Source organism: Apteryx mantelli, chromosome 18 (genome assembly GCF_036417845.1).
Source record: "Apteryx mantelli isolate bAptMan1 chromosome 18, bAptMan1.hap1, whole genome shotgun sequence".
Lineage (NCBI taxonomy): Eukaryota > Metazoa > Chordata > Aves > Apterygiformes > Apterygidae > Apteryx > Apteryx mantelli.
The window spans coordinates 11,102,628-11,129,365 of record NC_089995.1 but is presented as its reverse complement, the minus strand read 5'-3'; the positions used below and the strand labels follow the sequence as shown (position 1 = coordinate 11,129,365).

General features: G+C 46.8%; 1 protein-coding gene across 3 annotated transcripts; it reads left to right on the top strand.

Moving 5' to 3' along the window:
• Nucleotides 1–3,293: 3,293 nt before the first annotated feature.
• Nucleotides 3,294–18,622, top strand: SALL4 (spalt like transcription factor 4). Of its 3 annotated transcripts, XM_013951417.2 has the most exons (6): nucleotides 3,294–3,363; nucleotides 11,747–14,281; nucleotides 14,967–15,274; nucleotides 16,432–16,530; nucleotides 17,520–17,622; nucleotides 18,039–18,622. In XM_013951417.2, the coding sequence occupies exons 1-5, from the start codon at nucleotides 3,294–3,296 to the stop codon at nucleotides 17,577–17,579; spliced, it is 3,072 nt and encodes a 1,023-aa protein (XP_013806871.2). In that variant the 3' UTR covers nucleotides 17,580–17,622; nucleotides 18,039–18,622. The 3 variants fall into 3 exon arrangements, with proteins under 3 accessions (XP_013806871.2, XP_013806872.2, XP_013806869.2); XM_013951418.2 differs by lacking the exon at nucleotides 17,520–17,622; XM_013951415.2 differs by lacking the exons at nucleotides 17,520–17,622; nucleotides 18,039–18,622 and having other exon boundaries at nucleotides 16,432–17,413.
• Nucleotides 18,623–26,738: the final 8,116 nt, after the last annotated feature.

Here is a 26,738-nt window from a genome sequence, read left to right as displayed (position 1 = left end):
AGAAAATGCTCTTTACATTGGTGGAAGTGAGTGTCTGTGTTGGGGGGGGGGGGGCGGGGGCATATATATATTTACCCCCCCACACAAATGCTTATCAGATTTGTCATAGTCCTAATCATTTTGCAGGGACATTCCTGAACACAGGAATTTCCCGGGCTGGGCAGAGCCGTGGTTCCTGCCTCTGGCAACAGTTTCTCGTGGCAATGAGTTGCACGTGCTGCTGGCGCGGGGCGCTGGGAAAAGCCTCCTTGTATCAGCGCGGAGCGTGGGGCGGGCCGCCCTTGGAAGCATGCCTATCAAGAACGATGCCTGCGCTCTGTTGGTGGTAGAAGATTGTTCCTCTGGACTTTTCTTAAAAAAATAAATAAATGTCAAGCCGGGGAAGGAAGCCTGCTATTTTTCAAATCCAGAAGCTGTAATCATGCTAATCCATATGATCGCGCTAAAGCCAAGTAACATGCCTTTTGCATATGATGTAACCATTCGGGATAGCCTATTTATAATCCCTGCTGGCTGGGAACTCCTTCCCAGAAAAGTACAATCAGAGCAGCTTTTCCCTGGTAGCATTTCTCCTTCCTCCCTACATTTTCCAGTCAGTGGTGCTTTCCCCTGCCTGTGCTATCTTTCCACCAGAGTCCCTTGGTTTTTGTTTTTTTTTTTCATTTTAAACTAACACCGTCCTACACTACTTTCATTCTTTCAGTGAGATAGAGCCATACTGAGAGAAAACCTAGTCCTGTGAAATCAATACCAAAACTTCCATTGATTTCATGTAATATATTCTTTTAAATTCAGTACAAACGCTCCGCATGCGTTAGCTATTTTAAATATGGATCTACTGTACGGGGATGTCTATCTCTCAGCTTCATACATAAAGCAGTGTTTAATAAATTCACTGGTGTGGGTTGGTAGCAGTGTGTGTAATAAATGAAAATCTGTTGGTTATACTGAGCATATCAAGTGTAAAAGGAGAAAATTCATCAATATAAATATCTATTTGTGGATCAATCGGTATCAATCTTGCTTAACAGTCTGTTTCCTCGGGACACATTTTGGAAACAAAGAGCATATGAAACTGCCGGTTAAACAAACAAATATATAGAAGTTCCTTAGGCAACACGGGGGTGGAGTAATCACGACATAAAAATGGTCAGAACGATTTTAAATACCTGTTAATTTCTTTTATTCTGTATTCTAAATACAGAGTTTCTCTTGGCATTACACGTCTGGTATACAAGTGCATCAAGAGCAGGGGTGTGTAAAGCAATTATTTGCTTGCAGAGTAAACGGCAAGGAAAGTACCCCGAAAAGCAAAACGTGTCCCCTGACCTCCCTGTTCAATAATTTTCCAAGGAGGAGGGTGATACCTTCTGCTCGGCAAGATTTTTCTAAGGTTTGTATTATCCTTAGCTAAATAAAACCCCTTAAGAGACACTATAAAAACAAAACAAAACCCCAAGAGGATATATAACTAATTAGATCATGATGCACTGTTTACCTTGGTCTCCAATGTTAAGATCTTTTCATGGCTGTCCCACACAAACTACAGCTCCCCCTTCCTGAAGAGCCACAAAAAGTCAGTCCTCAACAATATCGTGAATACTTGGTGTTCACAGACACAAACTTCAGAATATAATAAATGCTGTACGACACCCAGGTGCTTTGCAAGTTAAAAATGCTGATGAAGTAACAGTTAAAAGGCGACTGTAGTGTTGTGCAATGGCCTGTGGCAACTGCTGTGACCTCATTATAAACCATTGCTTCTTCCCTCTATCTTCCTGCCAGCTATTAAGATTCAGCTTTGCCACTCTACATCACGGTTCTGAACCCCCACACGGTCACTGATGGATGTTTATCCTCCAAACAGCCTTGCAGCTAGGGAAATATCGTCCTCATTTTGCCAGGGAAACTGAGGCACAGACCATGGTAAATCGCCTGCTGATGGACACAAGGGTGCGTTGAGTCCTGGGACTGAGCCTAGGTCTCCTGAAGCCGTAACCAGTGTCCTGCCCACCAAATCGATCCTCCTCTCCCATTTCTTCCATCAATCCGTTTCATTTGTGATAGCTAGACCTGGAAGGGGTTCAGCGGGAAAACAAAGAGACACCATCTTGCCCACAAAAGATTGTGCAATCCACATCTCCTGATCCTCACGGAGCCTCACGCTTGCGGTTCTGCAAGGTCCCTTTGGCTTCCCCGGGGATCGCAGGGGATGGAGGTGACCGTGCTGTGCGGCGCTCGGGGGCTCTGGAGCAGCGCAACCGGGAGCCGCAGGCGAGCCGGGCGCTGCGGCCGCATCCGTGCAGCCACCCGGGCGCTGCCTCCAGCGTGCCACCAAGCCCCACGGCCACCCAGGCGGGGCTGCCGCAGCAGCGTTTCGATCTGGCGCTTTTAAACATAGAAACGAACAGGAGAGGGGAGTCAAAATAAAAATTATTCCACAGCGTACTTCTGCGGTGTTCTGCAAACACTTTCAAAGTGTTACTTTTCACTTGCTTCAAGTCTTTTTCACGCAAACCTTTTGTATTTTAACCTTTTTACTTCCTTTTAAAAACGCTATTGGCTTTTTTTTTTCAGCCTCTCAGAAAGTGAGACTTAAAAGAAGTCTTTAAGCAAATGAAACAACGCGAAGCATAATTACGCGCCGTCTGGATCCGCTTTTAAAAGTCCCCTAACTTGCCACAGCATCAGCCTCCAGGAGACCCCCAGTTTCGCCCACTTGGACAATCAGTGCTCTTTCCTTTTCAACCTTATCTCACGACAAAGGGAAGAGCAAGCACTGTCCCGGGCTTCTGCTTGCTTTCCGGGGGAGAAAAAAAAAAAAAAAGAAAAAAAAAGAAACTTTAAAGCACAGTGTAAAAAGCGCAGGTGAGATAACAAAGGTATTGTCCCCCGCCAGCCCGGCTTGTTTGTTTACTCGCAAAGATGGATCCCGCCGCCTGCTCGCTGCGCGGAGGTGCGCGGGGGGCCCGGCGCAGCCCCCGCGGGGCGCCCGCCTTTGTGCCCGCCCGGGCGGGCCGGGCCGGGCCGAGCCGAGCCGTGCCGGGCCGGGACTACAAGGCCCAGCGTGCCCCTGGGCGCCCTGATCAATGGACCTTATTTGAATAATCTGTGAGCCTTTGGACTCAGGCCAATCAGCTGTCAGGGACCCATGATAAATCGCAATGCATTATTGATAATCATAATTACTCTGACATGCGCATTCCGCCCAATGGGGGTAATTTCCCAACTCTAGGAATTTGTTGTGAAGAGGAAAATAATTGCTACTATTTTGCTCCCGATGCTGGTGCACCATGTCGCGACGCAAGCAGGCGAAACCGCAGCACATCAACTCCGAGGAGCAGCCCCCAGATGCTGCAAGTGGTAAGGCGCAAAGTGAGGCGCGGAGCCTCGGCGAGACCCAACTTTTCCCTGATGCGCGGAGGAGCCAGGCGCGGAGCGCGGGGGCGGTTTCTGGGGAGCTTTTTCTCCCCGCGTGTCTCCCTCCCCCCCGCGGCTCCTTTCCCCCCACGGGGTCCCCTAGGGAGCCCGACCCCCAAGTGCCCTCTGTTTCCTTGGGCCATTTAAATCCCCGCGCCCCGTCGGAGCCCCCGCGTGATATTATTCCGCGGGGCGACGGCCCCTCTTTATGTCCCGGGGGGGGGGGGGGCTCGGCTTGGAGCTACGCAGCGGAGCGCGGTGCCGCCGGGGGGGTCCCTGGTCGGCCGGGCTGCCTCCCCCCCCACACACCGGATCCCCCCCCTGCGCCCGGCCCCGCGGAGCCTGCGCCGGCCCCCGCGTGGGGGGCGCGGGGCTGCGGCGGCCCGGGCGCGCCCGCCGCCGCTCCGCGCGGGGTGCAGCGTGCCGGGAGGTGAACCCCAAACCCTCCCCGAAGCGGAAAGGATTTCTTCTTTGGAGAGGGGAGAAGGGGGGGGAGAAGGAGGAAGGAATTGCAAACCATCTTCTCGGGGGTAGGAAATGCCCCGAGTTTTGTTCTCCCGATCTCTCTATTTAATACTTTCTGAGTAGTTGCGTGAGGATTTTTGTGGGGCTTAAAAAAAAAAAAACACGCTCGGACTATTTTTGTTGGAGATCACAATCGCCCTGGACCTTTTGTAGCTTGACCTCCAGCCATCTTTGATTTCCGACTTCCTAAAATAACTCCGGTGAGCTAATGTGGGGTGTGCGTGAGCGCTTTGTATTTGGGTGGAGTGGGACATTTCGGTACCGCAAATCACTGTCCCTCCTTTTAGGTGCTCTTGCAGGTCCCTGCCTTGCAGAGGGAAGCGGAAAGTCGATATTTGACTCAAATTCTCCCAGGGCTCTGCGTGGGGGTGGGCACGAAGGGGGAGGGGATGGAGGGGCAGTTGGTAGCCAGCGTCTCCCCCAGAGCCCGCGGGAGCGGAGCGGGGGTCGGGCCCAGGAGCGTGCCGGGCTTTCCGCGGCGGAGCAGCATCTTCCCGCGGGGGCGGCGGGGCCGGCAGCCCCCGGGACCCGGCCTGGGCTCGCCCCGCAGCCCCCAAGGTGGAAGCGAACGGCGCCGCCGGGGCGCGGAGCGGGGCTCGGGCGGACACGTCCCGCGTGGGGAGAGGGGGAGACTGGTCTGTGGGCTGACCTGGGCTGCGTTTGTTAAGAGTTGTTTGGCTGTTGAACCTAAACCTTCTAGTATCTCCCCCAGGACCTTCTGGGGACTCTCTGCCTTCCTAAGGGGCTGGTTTTGGTTTTCTTCCCTTCCTAGAATTGATCAATACCAATGCGCGTTACAGGAGCTCCTTATTCCCAAACCGCAGGAGGTTCGGGCTCTTATTTTTTTTTTTTTTCCTCCTCCCCCCACCTCTTCTTTGAGTCGAAATGTGCAATTGTTGGGTCCGGTTAATGGTGACTTAAGAAACAGCAAGCTGGCCAGAAGGCAATAAATCCCATGTTTAATGCATGACTGTTTTCCTTTGTGCATATGGTTAGGTTGGGGGATGGAGGTGATGTTTCCACATGTAAATCTCTGCCCACTGCTGGAAAGCCACCTCCGGGGCTGCGCTGAGACAAAAGGGTTAATAACTCCTGATGCGGCCCGCTCGGGCGGGGGTGGTGTGCGGGCGGGGAGGGGAGGGTCGCTGCGCACCGTCCTCTGCGGGGCAGTGGGCAGCTGCTTTTTTTGTTGTTGTTTGGGGTGGGGGGGTTCTTTTCCTCCCTTTTTTTCTCAGCAAAACCCTCAATGAAAATCCTCCGGGAGTCGGTGCAGCGATTGCCCGGGCCGGGGGGGGACTTGGCGAAGTTGCCGCCCCGCCGAGGGGTTTCCCTCCTGCGTGGGGCCGGTTTTGTAGGTCGAGGCGCTGGTGCGGGGCCGGTGGCGGTCGCCAGCCCCTCGCCGGCAAACGCCGCGCGGTGCCCGCGGGGGGGGGGGGGCACCGGGGGCCGGTGCTGCGGGCGCCGCCGTGCGGCCGCGCTCCGCCGTGCGGCGCGGTGAGGTGCGGGGGGCGGCAGCCCGTGTCCCCCCCCTCCCTCCCCCGGCGGACCGGGGGGTCCCGCAGCCGCAAGCCCCGGGGGGGGCCGGGGCGAGCGGGCGGCAGGCGGCGAGCAGCGCCCCTCTCCCCGCTAAAACACCGTCCCGCCGCGAGCTTTGTGGGCGCTTCCAGAAATCCAAATCCAGGCTCCGACCTCGGTGGCTCTTACCGCCCGCAAATCTTCAAAATAGTCCAGCTATTCCCTGTGCTAGGTGTGCCCCTAGTGATGGGTGCCCCAAGTGATGAAGCTGCATAACAAAGTCAAAATGCCGCAAGAGATTTGTCTGGGAAATTATCGAGTATATGCATAATCGTAATAATAAAATCAAGCCCTTATCTCCTGCTTTGCAAGTGTTCTTTTGCAAAGCGATTTGGGACCCACCTCTGTGAACAATGCAGCGTGTTAAGAGACGGTTCTGCTAACCTGGTGATCAATTAACAGGTCAAAAAATCAGCAGGTGGTCGCTTGAGAATAATACTACATACTGAAAATTAGCATTTCCACAAAGGCGGTGAAAATGCCCATTGTGCTGGATTACTGCCATTAAAAATCTGCTCCAGTCTTAAAAATACAGTATCAAACTCCAGCTTCGCTGGCTAAATTCGGAGATTTCCGTGTTGTAATCCCCCAAATCGTGCTTCGGTTTCTGCTAAAGCTGAAGGGGGTCAGCCGGGGGGGGGGGGAAATGTTTAAGGAAGACATCGAAGTTTTTGAGGTTGGCCGAAAGCAGGCTCGGCGGGGCCGGCTGGCCCCAGCCGGCGGGAGGAGCCCGCGGGCGCGGAGGCGCCGCGCTGCCCCGCGGAGCCGGGTCGCCCTTAGCGGCCCGCGTTGGCCTTAAAGCGAGGGAGCCGCTAGGCGCCCGCGGGGCGCCCGGGCGATGTGCGGAGGGAGCCGCAGGGGTGGGAGGGGGGGATGCCTGCCTGCCTGCCTTGTTTTTCCTTTTACGTAAGTGAAACATTATATTGGTTGTAGTGCTCAAGTCCCTTTGCTGGGCTCGGCGGCATGTGACGTTTTGACAGAGCTGCTGCTCTAACCTTTGCCTCCTCCTGCTTGCTGTGGGTGGTAAGTTGATGTCAGGCTTACAATTAGGACTCTCATGCAATTGACCTTGGCAGCGGGGTTTGTGCCGTTTAGCTCGGTCTTAAACACTGTCCTAGTGTTAAGTGTGGGCTCGGGCCGCCGTGTTTATAGCTGGGGGACGCGGGGGGGGGGGGGGGGGGGCAGGAGCCGCCGTGGAGCAGGTAGCGGCCGCGGCGGCTCCCGCGGCTCGGGGGAGCCGCTGCCTTCGTGCTCCTCCTCGCTGCCTTGAGCCAACCGTCAGAAACGTCCTTTATTTCTGATTTTCGGGCTTTTTTTAATTGCGGGCAGTGCTCGCTTTGCCGCGGAGCCCCGCGGGGGCCGTGACCCGCGTGGGGCCGCGGCGCCGGCTCCGCTCCCGCGTGGCGCCTTCTGCCGGCGGCGCCCGCTGGCGACGGCGCCCCCGAGGCGGCGCCGCTGGCGGGGCTGCGCGCGGAGGCAGCGCGGCCGCGCAGCGCTGCGCGGGGCGGTGGTGCCCGCGGCCTCGGGGCAGCCCCGCGGCGTGGCCGTGCTGCAGCTTTGGGGGGTGCGCCGCAGCAGGTAACGTGCCGACGTTTTGAGGGGGTTTGTCACGGCTTTGGGGAGCTTGGGGCTTTTTGCTTTTTTTTTTTTTCTTTTATTTATTTATTTTTTTTAAGCCCTTTGAAACTACTTCAAAAGGTTAATCGCGCCGGGACCGGGCGCAGAGGCCTGCTCTGCAGCCAGTGCCATGGCCACGGTTTGAACCAAGTACCTTGCTTCTCTGAGCCTAGCTTTTTCCGGTGTTTTAGCACTTAGCTCATCATGATCAGTTTGTTCCCATCTTTTCCTCCCCCCCCCCCATCCTTTGCCTAATATTTCTCTTTGGTAGGTGGATAATCGAAAGTCACCTAGGTAGGTCAGTAGGTGGATAATCCAAAAATTAAAGCCTTGAAAGAAAATGACTACGATTTAATGTACTTTCAGGTGAGGTGTAATACATTTCTGGCTTATTCTTGGGTAGGAAAATACTACTGATAAATTCACTGTAGAAAACCTTAAGTAAGGCCCTGGGAATATTTCTCAATAAGTAATCGGTCAGATGTATTTAGGTTACTCGAGCAAGTAATTTTTGATTAGTTACAGTTGTAGAAAGGGTGTTTTATAGTGGAGGAAAAAGGGAAACTTTCTACCATTTAAAGTTTTTGAAATGTCCTAGCTTTTTCCAGCTGGGATTACCAGGAAGGGGGGGGGGGACACAATGTCTTGAGAGGACTAGGGAGCTGGTGGCAGAGGTTTTCACGTTTAGGGACAGATACTTATTTATCCTTCATGAGTTAATTTTAACTGCAAGTGCAGGTTATGCTAATGTTAAAGTACTAAAGCTGATCAAACCTAGTCTGTGGAAAAAGTAGCCTCACCAAAGGTATTGTATTCTTTCTAAAGGAGGAAAAAAAGAAAAAAAAAAAAAAAAAAAAGCTTGAGCTCTCAGCAATTCCTCCTAATTCAAGTGAAATAAAGTTTTATCACAGTTGAAAAAAATCAGGTTGCTAATTGCTTAGATGATTGGTAGACCAGCAGCACCCTTTCTGAAATCAAATCAAACCAGATGAAGACTTATTTTACTCCTCACCTAATGATTCCCTCCAAAAATTAATTCGAGCCCTGTGGACTTTATCAGCCTTCCTCGTCGATGACCGCCTTGTCCTACACAATAGTGGATTTTTTTCCATCCATTTGCCAGTGATTCAATCTAACCCCCCTGCTGGGTTTACTGCATTCTTCTAACTTATTGGATAACTAGATGCTGAGAGATAACATTCCTGAAATTCGGGGGTGGGGAGATAAAAAAAAAACAGTAGAAGGTCTATCCCTGGGAAGCCTTTGGAGAGGGTTAACTTAAGTGCACAAGCAATTGTTCTAGCAGGACCCTCTTGCTCTTCGGTAAATACTATTACAGTATTTGGACAGAGCTAGCTGCAGATGTAGGCACATGCACAGGCAGTTTTCTTTGCAGAGAAGCAAGCCCACGTTTTAAGACCGTTAAATACATGTCACTGATAACTGCTCAGGGTGGGGGAGGGCAGCACGTTTTTTGGTAAATGAGGTGCTCTGATTGCAGTCACTTGGTGCTCCTTCAAGACTTGGGAGAGGATGTAGCTAGAAATCAAGATGAAGAGTTTCAAAGAAGCTTTTTCTTTTTTTTAAAGAAACAGTAAATTGTTCCTTTGTTATTCCAACTACAACACAATATTTGAGCATCCCGCTCTTACTGCGTATCTCAGAACCCTTCTGAGACAGGGGAGACTCTTATACTCATTTTTGCTAAGGTGGAAGGGGAATAAGGCACAGCTCTTATCCTACCTGTCATGCAGCAAGGCAGCACAAGCTGGGAATTGAATTTGTTTGGAGTCCTGAACCAGTGCCTTACTGTCAAAATGGGGGAACCGGAAACCAAAATGTGTGACAGTACCAGTGCTGGCTGGTGGCGGCAGGGCTGCTAGCCTGCCCGCTCGTGCCTGGTGCACACGCGCTCAATTTACTGCAGTTTTTCTCTCTGAGGTGGCAACTGATGCTTAGGACCAGGAAAAAAAGCACTTGCTCCTTTGCATTATGAAAAATATGAGCAGGCACTGTGGTGAGTGTGCGAAAGGGGGGCTTTGGATTTAGTATGGTCTTATGTCAGTGTGAAAGTGGAAACACAAGAAGGTACTATCAACACAAGGGAGATAAAGGATCTTGCGCTCTGAAGCAGTTAAAAGTGTGAGGACTCGTCTACATGCAGTTATTGTGGAGCATCTCCTTGTGGTGGGCAGCACTTTCATGCAGACACTTCTGCTCGACTTGAAGCGGAAGGGACCTAAACTGTGGTGTGGAACGCGTGCGCTCGCTGAGCAGAGGCTGCAGAAGGGCTTTGTAAAGTAAAACCTAAGGTTATTTTGCAACGCAGGGAGGCTGTACAGACGGGCCTGGGAGAGGGGTGGTAAAAGTCCTAAGTACTGAAGGATCTGGGGGAAAAGGCTGTGGTGTTATAGCGCACGGTTCTGTAAAATCCCTGTTGGATGGGAGCAGTTATTGTGAAAGCACTTATGAAAAGCCCTCTCGAGTCCGTGTACAGCATCGTTATGGAAGCTGCGTGTCTTTTTTAACACGCAGTGCTTTCCCACTGTATCTGCTCAGACTTGCAAAGGTGGGAGTTTAAAAACAACCATTCCTGACCTCAGGTGACCCTATTTATTGATCAGTTTTGAATCATGTACTACATATACTTACATAATCGGCAGACTTGATTTCCTTGTATATTTTCCCATAGAATTACGACAACTTTAGGAGGCATCAATTTAATAATTTTTGGGGTGGGAAATGTATGCAAAAACTTTTTGCTTGTTTGCTTCATTTGTGAAAGTTGTTTAGGTTGGGGGGGGGGAAGTATTTCATTCCCCCATTGGGACCGTTTAGATACAAAAGATTGGACCAGTTTTGATCATAGTTGTGTTGAGAACATCTTTCTCTTCAAGGTGTTTTTGACTTGTAACCCTGAAGTGTATGTGATTTAACAGAATTGCATGTTAGGGATTTGGATTTATTGCTTTGCAGGCCTTAGTGCAACAGGTCTCTGGTACTTGCATTTTTTAAATCAAAATTTTTGTTTGAGGGGGGAAAAAAAGCTTATGTGCACTTTCCATTACTCAACATTAAACGTGAGAAGTTTGATTTGCTGACTGTGTACATGTAATACCCTTGTTATCCTTGCAAATGTCAAGGTTTACAATATCCTCCCCCACAGAGCTTTTCACGCTGCCCCAAAACAGTGAGCGAACGTGCCTGGGTTGCTGCTTGGACATGCTCCCCTCCACCCTGCCATGTACAGGATATACATCTGTATCAGATGTGTGGTTCAGTTACACCTTCGAAACGAAAGCCGCAAAAGCTCTTGTGCTTGCAGAGTTTTTGACTCTGTTTTGAAGACAGTGTGGGCTAGTAATGTGAAATCGGAGCTAAATCCCGAAGTGCGTTAGTGGAGACGCGAGACCTGACTACAAGCGGTCTTGTGCTGCAAGCTTTCCAAATTGTGGAGGTCTGCACTGTGTGATTAACGGTGAGTTAGGGGATGTTTCCCCTGATGTGGGCTGCTGGATTATCTGACGCCTTCCCTCTTCCCCCGCGGTTGTATCAGCCTCGGGTTTTACCTCTTGGCTAGCGTCCTGTGCCCAGCACACTTGCCCACCTTGAGCTCTGTGTCTGATGGGTTTTCTGTTGTTTGGGGAAGGCTGGACTGGGCAGAAACCAAAACAGGATGTTCAGTTTCTTTTAACCTCTGCTCCAGTACTAATATTTCCCTGAATTATATTTCGTTGTCTGCACACAAATTATGGTGAGCCTGGTCTGTGGGCACTGGTGGAGGCAGGCAGCAGTGGACTTGCAAACTAGCTTTCCTATCCCTCCCCCTCCTTAAAAGGCAGCCTAATTGCAAATGCAACTAAATGTAGTACTTTAAGAAGGTTTGAAATTACTGCACGTGAATGCTGCAAAGAGGACGTGTTAATTGACTCTTCTAATCATCAGAGTTATTGTAGACTCATACCTGCGTGTGGGTTTTGTAAGTTAATTACTTTTCTTAACTATTGTGACTTTTTAAGAATATTTTCTTTATGTAGGTTTGCTCTTGAGTATTTTCAAAGCTAGTATTGGACTCTTGCTTTTATCAGCTGTCTTCAGTAGTAATTACCTCCATAATGGAGGAATGAATGCTGCTTCATATATCAGCATTGAATTAAGAACTACTCTAAAGTTCTTGGGTTAAAAATCTTTTATGAATTACTGGGAGATTACTAACTATGAATTACTAACTGAAATAAAAACGCAAACTAGGCTTATGTGATATTTTGCTTTGCTCTGTTTTGCTTTGGGTGGTGTTCCTTTTAAGCTATTTGTAGGGGCTAACAGAATTACTGCACTGTTCCGTTTTCACCTATGTAAAGGGGCTTGCAGTGACCTTCTCTTTCCCTCAAGCCTTGTGTGATTCCTTTTACATTGATTTTATGGAAGACTGGGATGCAGGCTTCCTTGGGGCTGCAACTGAACTGGTAGCAAAACAAATGCTAGGACTCCAGATCTATCTGCAGACTTGATTCTAATTTCTTGTACCTATAACTTGAAATTCTGGTGAAGTCAGTGGAAAAACTCAGCCAAAATTTAGTTATTAACATGACTTTCTTTTATTTTTAAGGGAGTCCACAAGACGTCCCAGGTGACGGAGATGGTGAAATGAGTTCCAAAAGGTGCCGAACGGAGGAAACCAAAATTTGTGAGAAATGCTGTGCAGAATTCTTTGATCTCTCTGAATTCCTTGAGCATAAGAAAAATTGCACTAAAAATCCACCTGTCCTAATCATGAACGACAGTGAGGGAACAGTACCCCCTGAAAGCTTCTCTGAAGCTTCTCTAGGGAGCTTTTCAAGCGATCGACTGGATAGCAGGGCACGCAAGGACGTTCAGGCAAAGGGCTGCACTGGTTCTATGGAAAAGAGAGAAGGAAAAATTGATGCTGAATCGGTGGGAGGAATGTATCTTAAAATAGAGCCCCCTGTTACGCCTGCCACTCCTGGGCTAAGCTATCTACCAAAATCCAAAGTACCCAACACTAATGTGACTTTGCAGACGATACGTGGCACTAAAGTGGCTGTGAACCAACGTACCTCCGATGCCATCTCTTCCTCAGCGGCCAGTTTTAATGCTATTCCGATGATCCTGGAGCAGCTTGTGTGTCTGCAGCAGCAGCAACTCCAGCAAATTCAGCTGACGGAGCAGATTCGCATTCAGATTGCCATGATGGCTCCCCATGCCCTACACCCTTCTATAGCAGCTGCTGCTGATCCACTCAAAGCTTTGGGTGCTCATATGTCTCAGCAGCTGTCCGCTGCTGTTGCTTTGATCGGACAGAAAGCTGGGAGCCAGAGCCTATCACTGGAATCCTTGAAGCAAGGAAAACTACCTCATTCTAACACTGGTGTTGCGGCTGCTGGCTCGCTGGCTGCCGGGCTTTCCTCCTCCTTCCCCTTGAAGCCGGAGGCAAACAGAAGCCTCCCTGGTTCGATTTCTCGGTTCCCAAATCCTTTGCTACCTCAGACCTCCAACTCCGTCATCTTCCAAAACCCGCTTTCGGCCGTTTCTTCCGTAATAGATTCCTCGAAGAAGGGGAAAGGAAAACCTCCCAACATTAGCGTGTCTGAAAGCAAACCGAATGCTGCAGAAGAGCCTTTCTTCAAACACAAGTGTAAATTCTGCGGCAAAGTCTTTGGCAATGACAGTGCCCTGCAGATTCACCTCCGTTCCCACACTGGTGAAAGACCCTACAAGTGTAACATCTGTGGTAACCGCTTTACAACCAAAGGAAACCTTAAAGTGCATTTTCAGCGTCACAAAGACAAATACCCCCACATAAAGATGAATCCTTATCCGGTTCCTGAGCACCTGGACAATGTTCCCACTAGCAGTGGAATCCCCTATGGGATGTCTGTACCACTGGACGAGTCTAACCTAATTGTGGATAGTAAACCTCTCCTAACAACCCTGCCTACCTCTGCAGCTACCAGCGCGCCTCAGAACATCTCCAATCTAGCAGGCATCAAGGAGTCTATCACTGGTACGTTCTCAAGTGACCTGCCATCAAGGCCTTCTCCAGAAAGTGAAGGTGGCTCTTCCTCATCAGGGGCAGTCGGTCATGAGTCGGGCACAGAACAGAACTTGAGTTCACCGCAAGCCACCTGCAGCGTGAGCATCTTCCATGTAAGCGGATCAAATGAGCAAGGCTCGGAAACGTCAAAGCTTCAGCAGCTGGTTGAAAACATTGATAAATCCACTGCTGACCCCAATGAGTGCCTGATCTGTCACAGAGTGCTGAGCTGCCAGAGTTCACTCAAAATGCATTATCGTACTCATACTGGAGAGAGGCCGTTCAAGTGTAAAATATGTGGCCGTGCCTTCTCCACTAAAGGGAACCTTAAAACTCATTATGGTGTCCACCGGGCTAATACCCCTTTGAAGATGCAGCATTCATGTCCTATTTGCCAGAAGAAGTTTACAAACGCAGTTGTGTTGCAGCAGCATATCCGCATGCATATGGGGGGGCAAATACCTAACACACCAATGCCGGAAAACACCTGCGACAACGCTGACATGGATCCTACTGTGGTTGAGAAGAACGGAGACGTCAGTCGCCCAGATGAGAATGTGGAAAGCATAGAGATGGAAGAAGACCCGGACACTCAAGACGGCCCGAGGAGTTCTTCAAAGCCTCCTACTCCATATGATGCACAATCAGATTCCCCGGCCGCAGCAGCTGGTTTCTCTGGGATTGTAACACTGGAGAATCAAATGAAAATTATAAACTCTGCCTTGAACTTGCAGCGGCAAAGCAGCTTGAAGTCTAGTGACAATGGCTCAGCAGAAAGCGATGGCATGACAAATGATTCTTCCTCTGTGGTGGGAGATGCAGACTATCAGAACGGCAGGAGTCCTGCTGCCTCCGAGTCCACATCGCTCCACGCTCTGTCCCCAGCCAACAGCCAAGCCGAGAGTGTGAGGTCAAAGTCACCTAGCTTCAACAATCAAGAAGATGCAGGTGCGGGAAATAAAGCAGAGGGTACTGAGAACATGTCTACAGAAGTGGAAGGCGTTGGTGCTTTGGATTTAACATATGGCAATATTGGTCGAAAGGTCATTAAAGAGGAACCTGGGTTACACTTTGCCAATGGAGAATACGGTGAGTTTTTTGAAATGCTGGCAGTAGTTTGTGCGTGGTGGGTAGCGCTGGGGGAAAACCCTTCCAAAAAGAACCAACAGGAGTCCAGAACCATCTTGACTTGCTCATCGTCTTCCTTCCTCATTGGGAGAGGGGGCCATGCTCTGGAAAGCTGATGGGCTTTTTTTGTTTGTTTGTTTTTCTTACTATAAAGTCAGACTCAAATTTAAGCAAAAGTTAAAGACTAAGTGCTCTCTTCCTCTGCAAAAGAGAGCATGGAGATCCCTAAAATAAGTGGAGGCTGTGCACTTTTCTTTCACAGGCTCACCTAATATCTCTCTACAGCTCCCTAAAGCAAGCAGCTCTAGGTTTGCATTTCATGGAAAGCTGTTTAACCTGAGAACATGGTATTAAAACTCAGGGATGTTTTGTGGGGGGTTTGAGCTTTTTAGTGCTGAGGCTGATATTGATCTAAATTTGATCAAAAGTGAGACTATTTAATGCCTAATCTCACCAATTAAAAATAGAGTTTAGCTGATTTCTTTCTGAACATACCTGCAAGCTTAATAGCAGTCCCACTACATGGCTGCTGAGTCTGAGGGCTTTGCAAGTATGCTGTTCAGGCATGTGCAGCTACAAAAGGCAGGGCTGGGTAGCTTGGAAGCAGAAGGAGGTGGGATAAATATTATCTTCACTGTCTTTCCAGGTCGAAATAGTATTCCAGCTGCTTTTGTTAGAGCCCCACCAGCCCTCATAAAAATGGAAATGCCCAGTGAGCGTCCCATTAGCACTAGCCATTTCATCGGCCCACCAGCTCTCTCGCCTGGTGTTGCCCCTCTCCTCGTGCCACGACCGAAATTTTGCCGTCCGGCCAAACAGCACATCTGTACTACGTGTGGGAAGAACTTCTCCTCTGCAAGCGCCCTTCAGATTCACGAACGGACCCATACTGGTGAAAAGCCGTTTGCCTGCACCATCTGTGGGAGGGCCTTTACAACAAAAGGAAACCTGAAGGTAAACTGCCCATTTTAGGTGTTTAAGCTGTGATTTCCTTTGTCAGGGGAAGCCATTCTAGAGAGGGACACTATTGCTAATGTTTGTCCGGCCTTTGGGAACAACTTGGATTTGTAGTTCCTCAAGTGGTTACCTTTGACTTCTGTCTCTCCTTCCTGAGTTTCTTCATGCAACTTGCTGGCTAAATGGTGTACTGAAATCACAATTAGGTCTCCTCTGTGGAAGTTTTACTACTGTCATTGATTTTTGTTTGGTTGTTTGTTGTTGTTTTTTTTTTCTTGCTCCTGGATGGTAGGGGAAAGCTTAGCCCTTATTGAGCTGATTGTTTTATTTTCATTTGGATTTGGAGGTGTCAGGACATAATTCAAATACTGAATGTTACAAAATGGTGTTTAACAGAATATGTGCACTATACTTCACTATTCCAAACTGTGTGCAGGACAAGGAGGGATTAAAACTGAAAGAAGATATTCCTGAGATGATACAAAATACTTGAGCATTTGGACCTAAGCACTTGCTGGAGAAATGCTGCAAGTCTGTCTGTATTGTCAGGTTAATCCATTTGCTCAAAGAGACTTGAAGGTTCCTCACTTTCACAGTGACTTCTCACTTCCCACAAGAACCTTTTCAAGCTCTCCAGTCTTTGCAAAAATGCTGATGCAGAGGAAAAATACTTAATTCTGTCTTGTGAATGAGCATTTGCTGGAAGCGCTAGCGGTATGTTTGTGGTGTGGAAAACTTTAGCTTAGGTGTAACATCTCTTCCAAATCCTTGCTATTTTTCCTATTTTTATTTTTTTGCATTTACTAGTATTTGTCAGTGCAATCTGTTCACAAGAAATAATGTGGTTTTGGTGGAGGAGGAAACCCAGCCAATTTCACTTACTCTAAGTGTAAAAACCCCATCCTACAAGCACTTTGGCAGAGACATCTAAAGAGCCATGGTAGGTACAGCTGTAGAAGGACTGTATCCTACAAGTTCAAGGAAGAGAACAAAGAAAGACAAGAACTAGCTAGCTCAATTAAACATTTACCTGGATGCAAATTGGGCACACATGACTTCTCTTGAGCAACTTGGCTTTAAGCAAGGTAGAGTGTGGGTGTACCATAAAAACTGAAGTATTAATGATTCTCTTTACTTTCCTCCCTGCCTGAAAGGTCCATGTAGGAACTCACATGTGGAATAACTCTGCCAGGCGAGGAAGAAGGCTCTCAATTGATAACCCCATGGCTCTGCTGGGCAATGATCCCAAGAAGGTATCTGAAATGTTTCCAAAGGATATAATGCCTCCTTCAGTGAGCATTGACCCCACAGTATGGAATCAGTATGCAGCGGTACTCAGCAATGGCATAGCAATGAAGACTAACGAGATCTCGGTGATCCAGAGTGGTGGCTTGCCTACCCTGCCAGTCACCATTGGGGGTGGTTCGACAATAAATACTGCTACAGTCTCCAAAATAGATGGGACCCAGTCTGGGACTGGTTCTGATATGGAAAAGGCCAGTGGTGCTGCTGCAGACAATGTGCCAAAACACCAGTTCCCTCACTTCATGGAGGAGAACAAAATTGCTGTTAGTTAAAAACTCTAGTGAAGTTGACATACAGAAAGAACAAATATATATATACACAAACATATATTTTTAAGAGATTCCACTTCAGCCTCCTATTTTCCTATTGATGTGCAAATGATTTTATGGTTGTCTTTGTAAGAGTTGCCCAGAGTACAATCATGATATTGCTTTGCAAATAGTAAATAATAAAGAATAGGAATTCCTTCTATTTGGAAAGATGCGGGTCTTGCAAAGTAGTTCTTACGTGTGACTTTAATGTTGTACAGCCTTACCGAAGTTTCTACAACTTGAAATTCCAAAGTTTAGAATATTTGCCTCTTTGAGTGAAATACTCGGGGGTTTTGAACAGAGTGGACACAACCTACTGTTAATGGAAAAGCTTATATTTACTGATGGCGAATGAAAACTATTAATGCGGGTAAATATCCTAGAATGTCTGCCACCCTTTTAGAAGTAGTCTTTCTGTTTGGTTTTTGGCTCTGTGTGGTTTCTGAATGTACTTTTTACTATAATGGCTATAAAAATGACAAAAAATCTTTTTTTTTATATATATATAAGTTCCTTTTTGCCTCAGAAGTTCTATGAAAAGAAAGTTGCTGTTTTTCTTTAATCACTGCTCCTAAGGAATTGATTCTCTGTATTGTTGACTGCTGCTTATTTAATACTACTACTAGGACAGTCCTTCAAGTATAGTGCCAAAACTCCTACTTCCAAAGATGTGCAGTTTTTCCTAGATGTTTTATTTCAATACCAAGAGCCCCAAACAAGCATGGGTGGGTATGTATATACTTTTTTTTTTTTTTTTTTCCTCTTTTGAAAGGGAAGACTTGGCCTGGGAAGTCAGGTCTAAAAGCTCTGCAAGGAATCTCAGGTGACTGTTGCAACCAGGCATGGGAACTGGTTTCCTTAGCAAGAGACCTTTTTTTTATTGTTTTTTTTTATTTTATTTTTGTTTGGGTAATGTAGAAGATCAGTCTGTGTAAACCTGTATTTAAATATGAAGTATTCATGCTTAGGTTAAATATTATGTGGGTTTTTGGATGGCATTCCTACTCTGGTCATTAAGTTTCTTGGTGGTCTGTGAACTTGCATTCTACCAAAATGGTGATTAATGATCCATGTGTATTGTATGAAGGTTGCTGGGATAGTCATCTGGATTCTAAGTTATCTACCTCATTTTTTTCCTTTTGTAGATGTAGTGTCTATTTTTCTATTAATGACCACTGTAATGAACTGAGATTCAAGCAGATGCTTCCATGCACTATCTGAAACCAAAACCTGATGTATTAGTGGAAGCACCTGAAGACTTACTGGACTTACCTTTCACTATTCCGCTAACGTCTGCTGGAACTGTATGTGTAATGGAATCTGAACTAGATTGGAAACTGAGCGTTTGGTATGAAAGGACTGAATGATGGAAAGAAGTCTAATTTTTGACTGCAGGAAATCTTCAAGTCCAGTCTCTGTTGTGGAAGGCCCTGCATAAAACTGCATATTACCAAAAGTTTGTGTAATGTTGTTGCACCTGATTCTTGCTTATGATCTCTGTATGCCGAGTTGTGCCTTTCCTGCTGGACTTGTAAGTAAGAACATACCAGTACCTGTTTACACTGTAAAATGGATATTGTTACATAGAACATGCAAAAGGCATCCCAATTGTCAAGTTTCTGCATTGTGAATGTATGACTTTTAAGAACTCTGTAGTTTTGAGTATCTACTGATGCGTTTCTGTTGAAATTTTGAGAATAAATTTTGGGATGGCTTTTTCCACACTTAATGCCTAAATTTTTCTGGCAAAGCATTTGTTTCCTGAAGAGCAAGTTCAGTGCGCAGCATGCGGTCTATGTCCAGTGCCTTTTTTTTAAACCTGTGGTACTGGGTTATGCTTTTTCCCTGTCTGTTCAAACAATAGATTCTAGGTAACAGTGGAGGAGTCCCTAGACCAGTTTCTAGGGAATAGTTGGGGTTTGATGTAGGGGTTGATACTTGCCAGGAATGTCGATTCCCATGCTGAATTAGAACAACAGCAATGTGTACAGTAACTCCAATACTGTGATCACCCTAGAAAGGGAAAGGAACACCAAGTCATCCAATTGCCAATGCTTAGTGATGCCAGGTGCATAAGAAGCTAAAGAATAACTTTCCCCTAAAGAACAAAAGGAAAACTGAGCTCTGAACGTCAGCCCTGATGTGGCAAAGAACAGTGTTAAGGTTCTGACACTTACTTGCAAACTAAACTAGTGAATGTGTTTTGCTGTTGGAGGTGATGCTGGAGGAAAACAGTGCAGAAGCAGTGTATGCTGATGGTGCACTCTTCCAGTGGGGAAAGGCAATGCTGGAGCATGACCAGCCACAGGCAGATTGTGGTGCCCCTTGCACAAAGGTAGTGCTGGAGGGGAAAAAGGGTATTTACTCTCTAGGCTCTACCGGTGTTGTCAACAGACAGGAGCTCTGGAAGGAAGAAAGGAGGGATAAGGAGGGAAGAACAGGTGTGAGATGGCCCAGGAAGGTGGGCAAAGAAAATGAAGGAGCAGAAGGAGGGTAACAAAACTGTGGTGGATGCACAAGAAGGTAGAAAACAGTCACTTCTTAAACCACATGTCCTGTGCAGGCTGGTTAAGAGTAGCACTATAGTTCCAGAAGGTAGAATATTTTGGGGTAAGAGTAGAAGACATGACACCACCCCCTTTTCTGCTCAGGGAAACCAAGTGATTATGATCTGAAGCACTAAGGATGAAGGTTATAGCATGAGGCCTTTAAGCAGTGATAAGTAAAAATAAACTATCATCTATATGTTCTTGCTAGCATGGATTTGTTCTCAATCACTGAGCTTTACAACTTGCTTTGAGCACAGTGGTGCTCTGGGTGCCCTGGGTCAGCTTGCTGCCAGAGCTGATGCTCTGTTCCTCCCATTAAACTCTTTGGGTTGGATTCGTGGCCAGCTCCTCACAACTCTGGTGTTGGCACCACTGTGCATGATGCACTGCCCAGGCAGGACTCACTGCAGCAGCACTAGGAGCAACTTGGTGTAAAACAAGAAGCATTGAGTTTACAGGAGAGGTGGAGGCAAGCACATTTTTCCTCTTGGAAGACCTGACCTAACTGGGAAGTCTTTTCTCCAGCATGGTACAGCTGAGAGTAGTGTAAAAGTGGCCTGGTTTCAAAAGAGCAGCCAGCCTATGCTACCAGGCGCTCTCCCTGATGGCTAGCTACCACCTGAAGTGTGATCTTCAAATGTCATGCAAACATGGCAATAGCAGGAGTAAATAAGCAGTCCTGCTAGTAGGAAGCTTATGAACCTGTCTTCTTGCGCATTTGCATCTCAGTAGCCTCTGTGAGTCTTCTCATTCAAACATCTGAGCTTTGGGATCTTTTTCTCTCTTCTCTAGATTTGAACATATCCAGTGAAGCTAAGCACATATTACAGCTTTATCTCAAAAGGCGCCAAGCTGGGGGGCTCCATCTGGCTGTATGTTTCATGACAGTTAATAAGATGCAAATACCTATTCAGATCTCTGTGCTCTTTAACTGTGCTGGTCAACAGGTTGGAAATTAAGGGGACACGGGGAGGAGGAGTTAATTAAAGAATGAGCTCTGGTCTAGATCTAGGTGATCGGAATGCTTTGTCAAAGCCTGCTGCTAGGCACTTGGGCCAGCCGTTCTCCTGGTGTCCCAGCAAACAGTTGCACCGTACCCTTGCAGCTCAGAGGAAGCGGCAGCCATGTCGCAGGGGTGTCAAGCAGAGGCAGAGCCTGGTTGCTGCCCCTGCTCGGGCAGATGTCGGCGGAAGTGGACCAACACGCCTTGGCGCTGGGTTGCTGTGAGAGTTTCTCTGGGCCACGGTGCCAGGCTCCTCGTGTGCAGAGCTGTATCTCGCAGTGCAGGGACAGAGCAGCTCCAGGTTGGAGCGCAGCAGGATGTCTAGCTAAACTGGAGTGGGCCTAGAGCTGTGGACGAGTCATGGATCTTACCTGGAAACTTGAAGAACGGGTAGGACCTATGGGATGTCTGCCACGATAGCAAGAAGTGGGCTGTGCCACTGGGATATTTCTGCTGTAAGGAGCCAAGAGAGTGTCTGCATTTCCGAAGCAAGCAGGGCTGGAAATTACCTGCTCTGCAGGGTGCACGAGCTGCACCAGCAGCTCCTGAAACTCAGGGTGGTGGAACTGACTGTACTGGCAACTGTGCGAGGTTGAAAGCAACATTGAATTTTAACAATTAAAAAAGACAGCTGATGCTCCTCTTTTCCATGCTGATGTAAATTAGGAGTAAGCTTACTGAAGCTAACAGAGCTACGCTGGTGTGAGAGAAGAAGTGAGCGTGGTATGTGCACTGTCTCTGCTCATTAGCCTCTCTTCTGGTCTGAAGCGCTGTCCTGTTCTTACGTGTTGCTGCTTACTTAGCTCACTGCAGCTGCGTCGAGGCTGTTGCTTTGTGAAAGTAGCATATTTACTAGCATGAGCTAAGGTAAAGACTGCTTTACTTAAAATGTTAAATTTGAACTTAAAAGTTGCATCATTTTCAAAAAAAAAAGTGTACTAGGTTTATATTAACATAATACCTCTATTCCTCTAAAGATACGTTTTCCTTGACCTACCGTTTTTGTTCGCAACTTTCCAACACACTCGCTCAAGAGTGGGAATGTTGGCAAGGGCTTTGAGAGACAAGTTTGCCCTCAGACTTGGAAAATCATCCAGATAATCTGCTCTCCAGGCGGAGTGCCATAGGGGCCGATTGCCTTTCCAGCAGCTGGCAATGAGGAGGTAGGAGCCTTCACGGGGCAGCTGATAAATACACAGAGAAAACTGTAACTTGCCGTTGAGCTTGGAGGCAAAGAGGGGAGAGGTCCGGGCTGAGGTGCTGCAGCCGATGGGAGGGCGGAGAGAGGTTGGAATGGAGGGGAAGAGCTTTGCTGCGTTCGTTTATAATGTTTTCCTGTTGAAATCTGTTTTGCTTACTGTGGCGTTTGCAAAACACTTGGAAGCAGAAAAGATGATGGCTTTGGTCTGCAAAGCGCCGTGTCCGTGCAGCCCCGCGGCGGGGCGGAGGGCTCCTCGCCGCGCGTTTCCCGTGGGCGCGCTGCGCTCGCCTCGCGTGGGTGGCGCTGGACTCGCGGCTGCTCGCCTCCGTCCCACGCTCAGCGCTGACCTAGAAACGCTTCCCTCGCTGCAGCCCCGCTGCAGGACAGGAAGCAACTCGGAAGCGGAGAGAAGGGCTGACAGCTACGCACACCTGCCTGTTATCATGTTTCCTATTTTCTGCACTTTGAGTTAATTGCTTATAAAGGGTAGTATTTTCTGCAACATTTTGATTTCTGTTAATACCACTGATACTTGAGAAGGTGTCTGACAGATGTTAATTTATTGGGAAACAGGCTTTTTAATGCCTATTGTAACTGAGTTATGTGCTAGACATTGCCGCCGGTCTAATGCAGCATAGTTGTGCTTTCAGAGTTCTTCATTAGCCTCTCTGGTTGTCACGTTTTGCAGCCCAAAGATTAACTTCTCTGATTAAATTACTTCATGCAGAAAATGCCACAATTCAAAATGAGAACAGGTAGATCTCGTTGTGTGCCTTATTTTCCAATACTGAGTTCAGGCAGAATCCAAGCATTACCAAAGGTTTGTATGAAAGTGTCTCTCTGAAGAAAGACAAAGAGTAAATCAGGCAAAACTAGCAGCACCTAGCAGGGTTTTATACAGTTAAAAGTATCCATTGGAATCCACTATGGGAGGAGCACTGTTCTGACTATTTCATACATTGACTACTTTATACATTAAACAAAGATCATTATAAACTCTGAATCTTCATGTCGCCACATGCACTTTGTGTCTCTAGAGGCTGTTGCAGTCCTTCCTCATACAAGTAGCCACGTGGGCTTGCAAAGTCAGAGTCTGTTTAGGAAAGAATTTATAGCTTTTGGGGTTTCTTTGGTCAAACATAGACTCTCAATGTATGGAGGAGAAGCAGAGATACTGTCTGTAATGTCGGTGCAATACCTAGAACTACAGTTTTTGAAACCATGAGCATTTGAGGTCCAGGTGCACAAAATGTGGTGCATTGAGAATCGAGAGGTAACGCAGGAGGAATGTTTGGGCCAAATAACTACTAGACAGAATAACCATATCCATAGTATAATAATACAGAATCTGTCCTGAAACCTGGTATGTGCATTGTCTTTCTAGTCCCTCGCTAGCTTTGCAGTCCTATATACATGATGAGAGAGGATGCTTTTTAAGCAAGTTAACTGAATTGGCTTAACAGCCCCTTAAATTCCTGTAGATCTACTTTGCAAATTTGTTTTAGAAAAAAAAATCTCTGTACAGTCTAAACTTTCAGAGCACCAAACATAAATAATTTTGTCACACTGGTTGTTTCAGTGAAGCCAGTTTGATTACCTAGGTCCTTAAAGTCACACACACATTCAAGTGACTTGTTGATTTGAGATACCTAAATCTCTGTACATAATAAAGTATTCCCCGACACCTCATCATGTCCAACTTTAGAAAAAAATCCATCTTCCTCATTAGGAGCTTTTCCATTCCCCCTATCAATTCTTTGGTCTTTTTCTATTTGATATAGCAACCACTTTATGCAGATAGTTTTGTAAAGTTTGCAAATATAAAATGAATAGCAAATACCAATTTATTCTCAGTTTAAAGCGTCTCCTTTCTTTTATCACACACACAGGATGTGTAACAGAGAAATAACGATCAATATGGTGAGAGCTTATAAAATAGTCATTAGAAAAATCATTTCAAGAGCTAGCAAAATGAAAATATGTGGGGTTATTTTCCAGAAAAAAAATGTACCCTTTTCTCTATTCATTTTATATTCAACAGCTACCCTATAGGAACAACAGTTTGACAATATTATTGTTTTGGAAATTAGGTACTGAAAGGTTGTTTTCTTCGTGATTTGCAACATATAATTGTGCAAGGAAGAAAAAGATCCCATACAAAAACTGCACTTCCTCAGATCAACGTGAAAAGTATCTGCTCTGAAACTTCATTACGAGAACGCCAAATGTTCCCTCAATAACAGCGCCTATGGCAGTAGGAACTTTATTGTAGTTTCCCTTAGCAAGTGTTGATGGATTTATGGAGGGCTTCATTAAATATAGGCTTAAAGGATATCCGCTATCGCCCACTTGTCAAAAGAAAAAATAATATCAAAGCCATCCGTGCAGATCAGAGATGCAGGTGTTAACAGTGCATTATAATCTGGTAGTGTTTAACTCGCCAATTAATTGCAGTAGTCTTGTCTGAGTTCAGACATTTAAAAGATAAATTTAAAAGATGAATGCATCTTGTGTAGACGTAGGGCACATGTACAATGATACCGTATTGCTAATGATTCTTGATTTGGCATCCCGGTTCATGTTTGTGCTTCTCTTACAAAAATGCTCCTTCCTGCAGCTGTTAAGCCCCAGGAATGGGCTGCTCTTGCACATGTTTGTTCTTTTTTTTATTGGTCCGAGTATGCTTCAGTACTGCCTTGAGAAAAAGCGATGCTTTGCATCACCAAACCCGCCCGTTTCCTTCTCATTTTTAGAGTGAGCAGCGTGGGGAACCAGCGCAGCGCCCGAGGCTGCCGGCTGCACAGTTAATGCGCGAATGCAAGGCTTCAAGCCCCTAGCAAGCAAATCACGATGCCTGCGCGCTGGCCTCTCCTTGCGAATGGTGAGGCTGCAAAGTCAGCTCCGAAACAAAGCTGGAAACACCAAATGCACTGGCCTAAAGGTTCAGACACAGAAGGTGCATCCTCGTATGCGTAAAACATGCACATATGAGATCAGGTAATAATAGGCACAAATAAGAATGTCTCAATTTACATGTGCCTGAATTGCCTCTGCAATCACAAATGTTTTGTGCAGCCAGGACACACCTCTGGTTTGAGTCATCTCTTTAGATGTCAGAATTACCTATAATTTGGTAGTCATGTTTTGAGAGAAAAATGCCATAAACAAAGTAAGCAAAAGTGAATGTAGTTCAGTACCTCTCACTCCAAAATTGAACTAGCCTTCCAGAGTTAAAAAATCAAAACCAATGCTGTTATTTTCACCTTCTGCAGTGTTCATCAGGCAAAAGCAAGGAAGGAGTCCTATGCATAAAAGATGCAAACATTCATTTACTAGCACAGCTAAAACAGAAAACATATAGCATGTTGTCCTAGATAGGTAACAAGTAGAATTTGCAAATGCACCATCAAAACTAACATCCTTTGGTTTCAGTGGAAAACTATCACCTAGAACTAGCTCCTTGGATGAATTTAGGCACCCACCTATAATACCGTTTATTACTTATATGTTCTTTATTCCGTGGAGGTAAGACACCTGGATCCATTTCAGGATCCATGAAACACTTTGGGAGGCATGACCTGGGGGTGAGAAGCCAGTGATGGAGAGAGGAGGAAGCAGAGCAGTGAGGAAGAGGAGGAGGAGGAGGAGGAGGCAGGCCCGGGCAGCACAGGTGCAACAGGGAGGTGGGGGGACGGGCGGAAAGGATGAGGCGGGAAGGCTCACCTCCAAAGGGCTGGGAAACGCTACAGTAAAGGCTTACTTTATTTTTCCCAACATGCCAGCAGTTCAAAACATTGGGAATCTAATGCGTGTGTATAAACCACTGAGTTTTTAGCAGGAGTTCAGTTGATTTCTCAGTACTTACTCTGCATGATTTGGACTTTGTTCTCATTAAGTCATGTGAAATGGCTGGACATAAAAATTTGATTTAGACACTCACAGCTAGTCAGTCATGCGCATAGACAGTTCATTGCCAGACCAGACTTCTAGTTGTCTTTGCAAACTCGCGTAGCAGACACAGGAGACTGATGAGTATTCAGTGCAGCAGATACAGTCCTGCCGGCAAAACTAGTGCACTTGCACTGTCTGCTATGGAAAAAGGTATTAAATCATTCTAATCAGTACCGAGTAGTTTCTTACAACCCTTTTCGTTAAAAAGAGGAGCTCAGCCTTGGACTTTCAAAAAAAAAATTTTTTTTCTGTTTTTAAACAGGATATATAATTGTACAGTGATAAAGACACTAATAGCATTTGGTAAAGTCTCCCTACAGGACAGCCTCAGAAGTTGTAGATCAAGTGGTTCAAAACTGGTGCTAAGACAAACCATTCAAGGGGAAAAAACATTAAAACCCTACTTGCTGTGGGATTAATTTAATCATCTGGGCAAAAGAAACCCTGGAGCGAGGCAGGGACTAAGAAAAGTAAAACCATAGGTAATGATTTAAAATTATGAAAACTAATTAGGTCCTTTTAATTAGCGGTTGTACAGTATGAATTCTGCAACATGTAAGGCTTGCTTGTGAGCTCAAGTTCTGTGCTTACAAAAATTGAACATCAGAAAAATAAGCTGGGGCATCAGAGGAACCAAAGTAGATTTTATTTCACTTGATTGAACAAATCCAACTTCTTAGTCTGAGGCTGGAAGCTTTCCTTGGGGGACTCCATCTCAACAGGCAAATGAAAAATGCTTCACCCCCACCCCAAAACCAAAGGCTTGGAAACCTGGGGAGCACGAATCTGCTGCGGACTGAGAGATCGCCTGCAGAGCTTCGTGGCGAAGCTACCGCGATGCAGGCTATATGTTAAGGAGTGGGTTTAGCCCACTGGGCTACAGCCTAGCCTAGTCTAATCTTTCACTGTGATTTTCTAACTAAAAATCAAAAGCGTTACAATTCGAGCCAGAAATTTAGCGTGCCCATAAAGAAGGCGCCGAAAGTTTGTTTGCGGCCTCGGGTGCCACGGTGGTAAGTCTTCAGGCTGCAGCATGATAGTATCGTTTCTTCTATCGCTACGGCTCGATTTCTGTCGCTGATGCTATATGCGTTTTCGCTGCTTACACAGCGCTGCGCGAGCCTGGGCGCACGTCCCTTCC